Below are 13,231 nucleotides of genomic sequence, written 5' to 3' on the forward strand. Positions count from 1 at the left end.
TTTTGAAATATTAAATATATATTACAGCTGTTGCCTTGATCACAATAAAGTACATGAGTAAATAAAAAAAACCCCCTCAAATCCTGACACATCGGCACACAATTAAGTATTCCATAACTTTGAAACATAAAAACTGGGCAAAATTTCAATATAAATGGATTATTTGATTACTCATGTGAGAACTACACTTTAGATGTAACAATCTTTTTGGAAGAAGATATATGACAGTGATACAGGGAATACTGTGTGAATATACTGCAGCTATAGTGCCACTATACAGTGCCGTGAATACAGTGCAGCTAATATTTTTGATGACTCTGTTAAAATGTCTTATTTAATTCCTATGTATTTCGTTTATTTACACCAGACATTATAGCTATGTTCTCACAATATATTTTAAATACACTTTTATTCACTGTCCAGTGATGTCTCCAAGAAGATGACATCCAAGTGAGCTTGCTACACCCAGTTCTTTGCAAAACAGAAAAGTACCAAAATGAATTATTTCAAAATTTTTTTGAGAGATTAAAACAAATACTAGATTATGTCAACATTCAGTATTTCAGTATTAGAGGCTGAGAAATGCCCTTCAGAACACTTGCACACTTTGTATCATTATGTGTATGAGCACCAACAACAATAGTTTTTAAAGCTAATGAAATTCTGTTTTAAAGAGGGTTATATGCTAACTGCAACCTCGCACATTAACAGCATTCTAATACACCAGTTTTATAAGATGTCACAGAACCAAATGGCCACCCATATGAGCAGTAATACAACTTTTTAAAATCTACAGCTATCATCCAAATAGCATCTCTCCATTACTTACCTGTAGCTCTTGATACAACTTTTTTAATTCTACTGCTGCAGGTCCCGTCATTTGTCCATTGTAAGACTGAAACCCATTCAGTTTCCCTTTCCTTAAATCCTCCAGTTGCTGGGTAAGTTGATCCACTTTTAACACTGCAGCCTGTAGCTCCTGCTGCTTTTCTTGGAACATGGCACTTATGTGCTCAATTTCAGTTGCTAAAATTAACAAGATAAAAATAACAAAAACCAATTAAGTAAAGCAGAAGTTGTTAATTTTTTAATTCTACAGGTATTGATAAATACAACACACTAGTTTTAAATCTAGTACATGCATGCACATATAAAATATTTATGTGCTGGGAATCTACCAACAGTAGTAATATTTCCTAATAGTTAGAGAATACACTTATTCTGACTTTATGCCTGACTATATAAAACAAACAGAAAGTTGCATCATATACAAATTTCATAGAAACACAGCACCCTCTGTAAGACAAAAAACATTCCATCTGAAATCTTACTTCAATACTATATTGACGAGCAATATAGCATTGCTAGTCATGCAGTGAATAGTAAATTGAATTAAATAAATTACTTAGAATTTCCACATACACAGATTGCCATTCATGATCTTGCTGTAGTCTACTTGTCCTCTCATGGCACGAATTTTTTTCAGCTTTGTCTCCTGGGTTTCAACACGTTCTTTAAGTTTTTGAAGCTTTTCACTCTCAGAAACAGACTGCTGCTGACGACGTTCTTGCTGCTTCAGGTAACGCAAACGTTGCTCCTGACAAAATGAGGTTTTAGACAAGAGGTACCTGTTACCCATTTATTTTAAAAAAAAAGGTTGACTTCGAAAAACCCATCACTATGATCAGTGGGATTTTTTTATTTCCAGAAAAAGTTTTATCTAGTTAAAATATTTATCAGTCCACCTAGAAAAACTCTTTAACATTAACAAACCTGTTTTAGAGCAGAGATTCAAGATTTTTTTAGACCAAACATCAAATCTACATATAGGTGCAGATACAACCCTAGACTGAACACTCACTCAAACACATCTGTGAAGCCTCCTCTGGCATTTGTTTTCTGATGCTGTTAACACTTCTCCTGCTGTTGCAAAATGAACTTCCAATGCTGTTATCCAGCTTCCCAAAGAAGACAAAATATGTCCAACAGACCATTTTAAATAAGCTGACCTACTGCAAGATAATGTTCCTGTTCTAAACAACAGTCCTTCTGATGGGCACACACGGAAAATGTTTCTTTTTCTGCATTATTTCCATCAAGAAAGAACAACGGAATCCTAGGTACTCCAAGCATCCAATGCATACTGTATATTGTAACACCTACAGCAATGTCAAAAACATTAAACCTACTCCCCACTCTGAAAACGTACTTAGATTCTTACATCTCAGAGGCTCTGGAAATGTAATACATGAATATATATGAAGTGGGCATATTCTCATCTCACACCATTATTACTATACTGGAGTGAATGAGCTACTAAAGATGAGCATAGAGTCAAGCCTGGTCTATCATAGATCATGAAGTGGGCCTCACAAAACAGACAAATAAAACCTAGCAATGTTTTTATAAAGACGCATGACTTGGCTTGACATAGGTTGTTACAGTATCATTTACAGTGAAATGCTGTATAATGCATAGGTTAAGATTAACTTGGTAAAACGATGGATTTCTCAAGCTCTTTCTTGAGCTTATTTAGAACGAATTAGTGTGGTTTTCTGTATCCATGAAACTTACTCTTGCATATGTTGAAGAAATTTGTATTTATTATGATCTGTATATAATTATTACCTTAGCAACCAACATTTGCTGTTGATTTTCAATCTGCTGCTGTTGTCGGGCAGCCATATCTTGAAGTTCAGAAAGAGTGAGCTCAACACGTGGATTCCCAACCTGTAGAACACAAAATGTTACAATAATGTGTTGACATATATTGTGTTCTGACAATAGAAGCTAAATCCCCACTCCTCAGAGGAAGGCTAAAGCCTCCTCCCCAGCCCTCAGAGGAAGAATAATGATGAACACCTCTGAAAGAGTTAGGAACCTCAGAGCAGAAAGAAAGGACAGAGATCACGCACATACGAGGGACAGAAAAAGCAGAAAGTGGAAAGAGAAAAACACTACAGGGACAAAAGAAACAAGAGAAAAAAGCCCTTATACTACATTTAACACTGCTCTGATAGGATGTTCTGTAGAATTGGTACACAGTACTGGTATGGCACGTGATAACACACATGCAAGCAGGTATTTTAGGTGGTAATTGGAATCTGGAGCTTCTTTCCTTTCCTAACATTTTCAGTCTAACTGCCTTGGCAGCTTGAACTGGTGGTTAGCATTATTCACCTAGTGCAGGACAAGACCACATGAGAACCCTTAGATAAAGGCTGTCACTAAGCTCACATCCAAAGATGGTGAAATTTCCTGGCAGATTGGAGCATTTAAGGTAAGAATCTGTGAAAAACAGTCTGTACAAAGTGAAGCAAAGTAAGTTGATCCCCTTTGGATAAGTAAGTGGCTATTACTGAGCAAACTTTGAAAAGACAAGATATTAGTGGGGCTTTATCACTCCTTTTCCATTTCAAAACTAACAAATTACAAAATTGGGGTAGAGAGGCAATTACTGAAAATTATTTAAAATTTATATAATGCTGTGACAATGCGTGAGACCAAATATTATGTGTTTTTAAAGATGAATGCCTTGTTTCAGTATATTCATAGTTTTATCAACAAATATAATTTCAATCTATACATTACTTCAATTCAACCACATTTTTTACTATGCAATCACAAGAAAGAGTGCAGTGTTACAAGACAAATTCCAGAAGCTGACACTTGCCAAATATCTGCTTTGCTACTCAGAAAACCAAACCCCACAACCTTAGAACTGCATGGTTTAATTACAACTTTAGAATTTGCACAGAAAGAAAACAACAGCCTTTGAAAAATTATGCTGGAAAGCTGAAAAGTTCAGAAGAGACCAATATCTGTTTCAAAGTATTTACACTCAATTCAGTCAATTTATCAGATCAGTGTAAAAGCTGGACTACTGCATTGAAATAATTCAATAAACACAGTAGTATTTTCACCAAACTACATGACTAAACTATTAGTAAACCAAATTAAAATTACATCACTTCCTATCCCCGATATAGTCAATACTGGTGAAAAAGAAAAGAGAATTAGATGGTTTAGATATATTGATAAATAAAACTCTGTTTCAAATAAATGTTTACAAAATAGAATGAGGTACATTTTACAGACATACAAAAAAGGGAAATTAAAAAAGAAAGAAAAAAGAAAACCCCCAAGCACCTCCCCACCCCAATCAATCAAGAATCAGACTGTGGATCTGATCAGACCTGATCCTAGAGGAAAGCTGATTTAGCTTCTCTGCTTTTCTGGACCCACTCTACTGACTTCCAATGCAGTCCTGTAGTGATCTGATTTGACATGTCCCCTCCAATATCTGTACCTCACTTCTTTAAGAAAAGTAAAGTTCTCCTCCAACGTCTTCTTGATACCAAAGTATCTCAGCCACTTTGAATGGCTTGTTTCATATTGCTACATCAAATTCCTAGTTAAGTATTTATGAGTTCTCCAACCAATGCAAAACTCAGAACTGTTTCTTTAAGCTTCAGTCAGGAAATGAAAATAATATTTGTTTTAAAATAACTGTTTTTGTTTTTTTTTCCTACCTGAACTCCAATTAATATTTCATGTTTCTGCATACAATTATTCAGGTAAGATATGAACCTCAAGGTTAGTCACTAAAACGAGCCAGATTTGGAACACTAACTTTTAAAGCTGCTGCATCTTTGACACATGACATAGACATGCTGGGCTAAAATTTTTAGAGAAAGTTATTGTCCCTCTTTGAACATTTCCTACTGAACAAATTATGGAGCAAAATTATAATTCCTACTGGATACTACAACTGAAACTCCTTTTACTAGTCAACAATAATATTTATAGTAAAGAAGTAATTAAAAAAAACCCTAAGTATTTATTTACAGTTATAGCTATATAGAACAGTGGCACTAGAACAAAAGGTAAAATCCACCTGAAACACTAATTTTCTATTTCAACACTTTGTTAGTGAACACAGTGATAAAAAAAAAATTAAAAAAAATTTGAATTTATTAGTGTGTGCTTTTTTTTTATTAGCATGACTTGTGACAGACAAGAATCCTTCACAGTATTCTTTAAGGCCAAATAACTTGTACACGCTTCTGGTCACCAGCTAATAAATCAAAGAAAGAGATTTTAAAATTAATTACAGACTGAAAGGCACTAATTGGGTAAGAAAGTAAGGAAGCTTTTCCAAGTGTCATCCACAAACCAGAATGTGCTCACTTGAGACAAGAAAGTAACATAGAAAAACCAGATGCTGTTCCCAGAACATGTTCAGGCTCTGCTGACTTCCTCTGACATGATCTTCTGCCAGAAAAACCTAAACCTCTACATCTGCTTCTGCTGAACTCTGTAGGTAATTCTTAAAAGGGGCTCAGAATGGCTTGAAGGCTTCCCTCTGGATGACTGATTTTAAAAAGTAAAAAAGGTGGGGAGGTAAATTGATAGTATTTTCTCAATACACATATGCTCTGTTTCAAAAATATAAAACTTGCATCAGACTACGCAAAGTCTTCCCACTGCTTCCCTCCTTTCTGCTTTGATCATCAGTTTAAGTTAACAACATTGATAGCTCATTCTATTTCCAGTTGTAATTTTTAGTGTAACACTGTCCGAGAGAGAGAGAGATTCTGCCAAGAAATCTTGTTAAAAATATATCCAGACTCAAAAAGGGATATCTGTGTAGGCGTTGTGCATATTTCAAGGTAAAAAAAGCCATTTCACCAGGTGAAAATTACAGAAAGTATATCTTATAATGCCTGAATAAAAAAGAAACACGTTATTTTGTATTATGTAAAATACAGAAGATTAATTATAAGATAAATGCAAATATTAGCTCCTCCTTGAAGAAGCTATTAACTATTGTAAAATGTTCCATTTAGAAAGTGTAATGTTTAAAAACCTTTTATACAAGGCAAAGCACAGGAACATGGGAAACAGTGATAATTAACCATTTAAATATAAATGCTCTATGAAAAATCTTTTAACATTTACCTCACTGAGTACCATAAGTGTCCCTTTCACTTAAAATAACTATATTATACTTAGGAAAGAAGAGGCAGCTGAGGAAAAAGTTTTAAACCTGTAACTTCACTCGCAGTTTGTTCTTTTTCATCCACATGGCAAAAGCAGTAAACAGGCGAAGCAGAATTCCTCTTCAACATCAAATCAGTTATTTTCGGATAGACTGTTGCTGATTTCAGGTCTCCAAAACAGGACAGCATAATTTTTGAAACAGCATGAAAATCACTGAATCTTTCTCTTGCTGAGATCTAGTTGAATCAATTAGTTTAGAGCATTTCATAGTAGTTGAGCCTGCTTGTAATAATCTGTATGCAAACACCACCACTGAAAAAATTCAATCTCTGTCCTTCTTCAGAACCCCAGGTTATGAGAGGCAAAGAGAGTGCTACATTTTCTCAGTTCTTTAATGAGGTGGTTGGTTTCTTGGATTCTTAAGTTTGTGCTGTTCATACTAGTTATTAACAATTTCATCCATGAAGTCACTCCTCTCATAACAAACATGAGCCTATCATATTTAAGGTCCAAACCTCCTCCTTTCTCCTGCAGCAAGAGAAACCTACCTCCTACAGAACTGCCTTCTGAAGGAGGTACTAAAAAGCCACTACAAATATCTACTCCTCCAGATTCCAAAGATTCATTTGCTACATGGTGATACATCAAAGCAGACAGTTTTGCTGAGTTGTAAATTTCTTTTCATTGATTCACAGAAGCATTTACACATACAGGTGAACTCCTAAATAAAATGCTGCAGAGCAAACACTGCACTATTAGGCACTAAGGAAGTATTATGTATGTCACGAGATAAGAATACTTTACATCTATATTCCCTGATTTCCTAATACTGACAAGAACCTTTAAAAACTGTATTTCTTTTGTTTAGCACGCACTTTAAAAGGTCATGATGAGAGACTGAATTTGTAATGAACTGGAGTTTCAGCTTCTGACATTACTCTCCTACTACAGCCTAATATTTTACCATTTGATGATTAATATTTTTGAGACAGGCGAGATGAATGGTACACTAGTAATTAAATAGTTTGGGAACCAGTTTACAAGCAGCTTCAAAACAAGTCATACTTCAGGCATTTAATTAAGAGGAACCTCCTTTAATATTTAATTCTACACATTAATCTTGTTACTCTGAAAATTCATTTTCTTGTTCTTCCTTTCTTTCTGCCCTCACACTAGGCTGTTCTGTCTATCATCACATACCCCTCAGTCTACATGCTTCTGAGCTATTATGAAATGGCTTACCCATTGGCAACCCACAATAGTAAATGAAAAACTGCAACTGAACTCGAAATATTTCTTTGACAAGCAGAGTGTACTGTAGTCGAGACATGTAAGCAATAAAGGACAGATTCCAGGGGTTTTTGCCTTTACTCCCATGAGAAAACCATATTTAAGAGGAATCTAATTATGTCAATCTTAAAATAAAATACCCATGAGACTGACCTTTTGAAATAGATTATTTTTTAAAGGATAGTAATTAGGATGTGGCTTGATTTTATGCATTTCTTTGCCTCCATGTCTAAGCCATGAAGATACTTATTTTGGATCATTTTCTGAGTTTGCACTAGTGAGAACAGAAAGTTACTTTGAAAATAATAATGAAAGATATACAAACCCACATCTGAGATTGTTATGATGTCAGAAATAAGAGATTATAGGAAAAAACCAAATACTCAAAAGCTTTACAGGCCACCGCAATGACTGGCAATCTCATCTTTAGGTTCAGCAACACCTAGCCACTCAAATAGCCAGTGTAAAGCATAATGTAACCAATTAATTGAAAAAGAAAACCAGAGCAGTACCATGGTTTCCTGCACAGTATCTCTTCAGATCTTTTTCTAGGTTTGCAAAAGCCACCATGTCATTAACTTTCCTTATCGATTCCTTCCCTCTTTTTAAGATAAGTGTTCACACCCATCTCCCACACAGTTCTTCTTCAGTTCCCTTCCCAATGCCCTGCACTAGAAAGTGTAGGCTGAAGTACCTCCAGTCGCCTGAAACTGGCCAAGCTCCACGTTCTATGCGTATTCTTGTACAACGAATCAGGTACAAAGAACTCTCTCTCACTTGTTTTCTAGTCTTCTCCCTAGCATTCACGTCCATCACCTCTATCCCTACCCCCCCCATTTACTACTTGTCTTTTTAGTACTTCGGTCCACCCTTCTCTCTTGTCACAGTCAGAAATGATTCTGAGCTGAAACCACCAATTGCCAAATTCCAACATAACCTAGGTAAAATGTAATCGACCAGTGTGCAGGGAGGCGAGAAAGTCTTGTGTCTTAGCTTCTGCACTGGAGCCCAGAATGGCTGGTTCTGACTCTGGCCATCAAAAGGGGTACCCAGAAAGTTTTTCTGCTTGCATCCTACTACTTTCAACCACCTATTAATTTACTGACAAGCCAACACAGAGCAGCTACTAAATATAATGCAGCATATATCCCACCCACAACCCAGCTACACTGTTTATTCTTTACATAGGCTGCCACTCTAAAATTGTAGTACACATAAGGAACATTTTGGCCAAATGGCCTTTTTAGCAAAAAAAAAAAAAGCAATCCTTCTCTGAAGTTCTCCATACCCTGCCATCCAATAACATTTTTGATGGTAAAGGTAACCATATCTTCAGCCATAATAAATTTGAAAGAAAGCAGTCTTTGTGAAGGTTGGAAAAACACTAGCATATCAAAGGCGAGAGATAGGGGGGCAGGGGGACACCCCTCACCCCCCCAAAACAAAACCCCAACCCTCCCAAAAACCAGAGATCGAGGACAAGATCAGTGCTGAATTAGAGGCAGAAACTGCAATAGAGAGAGAGAGAAAAAAAATCCATGAAGCAACTGGCTCATGACTTAAAGAATTTACTCTTCCATGTGGGATTCATTAATGAGGCACACAACTTTGCCATGTCAAAAAGAAAACATCTTCACCAGCCTAATAGGGGAGGCCAGTAAAGGCCAGAAAGGTACTGCAAGTTGCTCCTGAGAAGGCTTAAAATGCCTACCTAGAAATGCAAAGTAAATACTCTGTTTTTACTGCACATACTGAAAGACTCAGTTTTCCATAATCTATAGCAGTTCCTTCCTAGGGCAAATGAGGTAACACAAAACTTAACTCCAGATTAGAAATTTACCTTAGTAGAGCCGTCAAATCCCAGAAATCTATATAGCTACATGACAAACACAGAACTGACAGGTCTGGGACTAGGTATACAAGTATGTGGACAAAGGAAGTGAAGTGTATTACATAAATGAGCATTTTCCCAGAACAAAGCAGACTGCCAACCGTAACATGACCGGAGGTTAGCTCGGAGCGCTCGCCAGCCAGTGAACTCCCAGCGGGGATCAGGGCTCTGACAATTCTCAGCCTCCCCAAATCAGGGAGCTCTCACCTCCATGGGCCATCCCCACATCTTCCTCTGTGCTGCCTTTCCAGCAGAGGGAAGAGCTACCGCTCTGGCTGCACAACTACCAAATTGCCAGAGCAGGAAGGAAAAGAACAGCTTGCTTTGCCTGCTGATCCTAGCAAAAGATTTCCTAATTCTACCATGCTAACTTGGACAGGAGCAGCAGAAGCCCATCAGTCAGGTGTAACTTTTCTGCTTTAAGCCTCATTCAAAGTAACATAGTTTAGGGGATGCTTTAATTAGCCCAGCTGGCAACAAAGCTTTAAATGTTGCTGGAAAGAATAGCCAGCACACACTTTGGGTACCTGTCCTCAGCACAACCGTACTGATGGGGAAAACAGATGGAAGATACAGGAGTTTATTATACCAGTTCTGTATCAAATAGGTCTTATATGAAATGTGTATGTCCTCCTTGTGCTATCTGGGGACTACGACAGGAGAACACAAGATGGAGTATCCACTGAAGGTTATTGATTCTGACCTCCTTACATTTCTGAAACACACTGACCCTATATACCATCAAATTTAAGAATTCTAAAAGATTTTTAACACATTTTCCAGAAAACCTAATCTTAGTGCCAGGCACAATGAAGACAACTTGGAAATCTTATGTGAAAACTCATACATAACACTATGACATTATTTCCAGTTTAATGGCTTTATCCACAGCTCTGCCTTGCATTTTTTTTTAATTGGGTCAGAAATATGCCGATAGCAGAAATCCATTTTAAAGAATCCAATGACAATAGCACGTGCCTTTTTTAGCTTAATGGAAATGAACAAGCTAATTAAACCCAGAAAAGGCAACTACAATTTTGGGAATTAAAGGAAAATATACCTAGCATGTGCTATCTCCTGATAATCAAATAATCTTGAAATTAACATTACAAAAGGAACCCGGTAACTTTACTCAGAAATTTATAATAAAAATGTTATTTTATTTATGCAAATACCTACATTAACAGTTTCTTAGAATAAACATGCTTCAAGTGTATCAAGATTTGCTGAAAAAACTCACATTATCTATATTTGATAAAATGTTACTATCTCCCATAAACTACACTACCTTGTTAGCAATTCCTCCAACTTGCTGATGCCAGTAAGTCACTTCATATAATAAAACGTTTAAAGTCTATTCAGCATAAGCCACAGACTCCAGATTTCCTGTTTTCCCATATTGCTTTCTTTGAAATCTCACAAGTGAGACTGTCCTCTATTTTGCACAGAACAGCTAAGAAAAGGCAGAATTTAACAAAAATCAAAACAATGTTAAAATAGGTTTTCGAAATTAGAAATGGATTTAAGCCTATATTGAACTTCTGCTACATATAAAATAAACTGCTTATAAATAATTTCCACAATATAGGAAATTAGTATCTGGAACTCATTTATTTAAAATACTTTCTTCCTTGTCCTTGCAGAACTTTTAAACAGCCACAGATATCTTAAGCATGTTTATCTTTAGTGTCAGCTAAAATACCTAGTAGCTGATTTGAATCAATGTATCAACCTCATACTCCTAACAAAAGTAAATTATCTTAAAAGAAATTATACATTCTTATAGAAATAACAGATCAGTTGTGCACAAAACAACTTCAGACCTGTTTACAATACCAACCTTTTCACTCCGAGTAATTTTGAGTAACAGACATGTTACAATACATGTTGAAAACACACTGTCCAAGTGCCTTTAAAAATTGTCTTGGCACTATATTTTTCTGGGTGTTTTAGAAAAGCAACATCTTATTCTGATAGGATAGCTAAGTATGGTTAAGATGCACTTATCGTTAGTATGAATAACATGTTTAGCATCAAATGTGTATTTATTCTTCCCTTAAGTAATTGCTTCAACATGAAGGTTTTCTGCAGTGATGTAATACTGGTTTTATGAGAACAGTATAATAAAACATTTCCAAAACACAAAAATACTGAAAATAAGTATACTGTAATTGAAAGGTATGTTGTGAAACTTAGCATACAACTTGCACTTCCCATAAAACTTAAGTTGTTAAAAGCAAAAGTTGACCATAACATTCTGAAGTAACAAGCTTTTGATAAGGTCTTAAAACTTAAAAATGATAGCAAATACATCAAACACAATCTGATTAACTAAGAATTTCAATTCAGAGATAAGGCACTACAAAACCCAAACTGCTCTGCATTCCGGTCATATATTAATGAAACGCACAATCATTTAAATTAAAGTGCAAAACCTACACAGTATTTAAATAACATATCCACTAAAGTGTAAAACTAACTAATTTTGAAAAGTAATTAATTACCCGTTTGCTATTTTCCCATGTAATTGTAAGAGAACACAACTTTATTTTACAGCACTGCCCATCAGCTGTAAACATCTGCGTTGCTTCAACATGCTTCAACTCCATGTTTCTGTTATTTTCTGTCTACATTAATTGTTTAACTCTTTGCTGTGAACAAGCCAAATCAACAACTGTACACATCTTAGGAGTTCCTGCATGGCTTTTTGGCTCAGTGGAATCAATAGGAGGTAGGATATTTTTTCAATCTTATTCCATATGAAATAAAGGTTTCCCCAAATTTTTTATCAATATGAAAAGCTGTCTCTCTGCATTCATCAACAACCAGCTAACGGAAAAGGATAGTGGATTTTGCCAGCAGTAAAAGACCTAATCACGGCAAGATCAAGCCGGCTGTCAACTACAATCAGCTTGATTCATTGCACTTTTCATGTTCAATGGAAAATGTTGAGCAATACACGTTTCTTTCAGTTATCAGGTTAAACTGAAAATATAAGAATACAGACAATTTAGCTTTAAAGCCACATTTGTTCCATTTGTATTTTTGTAGTATTACCAACTCAGTGCAAAAACTGAATACCAAAAAGATCATGCAAATCATTACTTTTTGTACTTAATTTTACTGTTTAAAGTGACAGAAAACCATACCACCTGAAATGTAACAGTTTCTTTATTAACAGAGACTGCCTAAGATAAAAGGCAAACAGTAGTCAGAATAGATACCACAGTCTTATGCAAATAACCTTTCCAGTGTTTGCTATATGCTTTTCCCTACACACTTCATCTTTTTCTTAAATATTGCACGCACCAAGATGAATGCGTGAGCCAGTGAGAAAGCTAAAGCTAAAGCATGTGCGTAATAGACATAGATCATAAATCAAGAAGCTGCAAGTCAGAGAAGACTCCAGGAAGCCAAAACCTAGACCTAAGGATTTTTAAATATTAAACATTGAAGAAAATATTAAACGCCATGAACAATTTATGTATCTAAAAATTATGATATTGTGGAAGATAAAAAACATAAAAAGCTGTAATTTACCTTGTCAGACTCACGAATGACATGCAAGTTCACGCTCTCTTCGTTCTTTCAAGAAAGTAATTCAAGCATGATTCAGTGCACTTACACAAGAGATCCAGTCAAATGGGTCTCCATAAGGACACTGAAGAACTGTATGTCCAAGCACAATACAGTGAATATTCCAGCTGCATAAAGAACAGGCTTATTTTTAGAAAGCAAGAAAAGGTATGAGCTGTAGAGTAAGATCATCCAGTAGGAATAAGAGAAGAAAAACAAGTTCAACTCCCTTGCTCCTAAATTAGCCAGAGGGACTTTCATTTTCTCCGCTTTGATCTGAGGAAGACTGCAGGGGGAACAAACCTAACAACAATTGGATCTGGAGGCAGCTGCGGAGACAACAGAGAAATGGAAAGGTTCACTTGCCTGGGAAAAACATGTGGCTGGGAAATAGGTATGCTATGTGTCCAAAGCCTAGATGGACAGGAAACTAAATGAACAAGTCAGTGAACATGGAAAGGTGTGTCAGAG

General features: G+C 35.9%; 1 protein-coding gene across 2 annotated transcripts in view; it reads right to left on the bottom strand.

The window, feature by feature from the left end:
- Positions 1 to 13,231, bottom strand: part of PPP1R13B (protein phosphatase 1, regulatory subunit 13B) — a 72,543-nt gene that overhangs the window by 16,632 nt on the left and 42,680 nt on the right. Inside the window, exons 1-4 of one of the 2 annotated variants that reach the window (XM_010565440.1) lie at positions 12,725 to 12,766; positions 2,629 to 2,730; positions 1,423 to 1,597; positions 830 to 1,026 (exon numbers count right to left, since the gene is read on the bottom strand). In XM_010565440.1, coding sequence (XP_010563742.1) covers positions 830 to 1,026; positions 1,423 to 1,597; positions 2,629 to 2,685 — 429 coding nt within the window. In that variant the 5' untranslated portion in view covers positions 2,686 to 2,730; positions 12,725 to 12,766. Of the gene's footprint in view, positions 1 to 829; positions 1,027 to 1,422; positions 1,598 to 2,628; positions 2,731 to 12,724; positions 12,767 to 13,231 lie in introns of those variants that run through there. The other variant, XM_010565439.1, reaches the window with a different exon arrangement.

Source organism: Haliaeetus leucocephalus, unplaced genomic scaffold (assembly GCF_000737465.1).
Source record: "Haliaeetus leucocephalus isolate CR32 unplaced genomic scaffold, Haliaeetus_leucocephalus-4.0 Scaffold191, whole genome shotgun sequence".
Classification (NCBI taxonomy): domain Eukaryota; kingdom Metazoa; phylum Chordata; class Aves; order Accipitriformes; family Accipitridae; genus Haliaeetus; species Haliaeetus leucocephalus.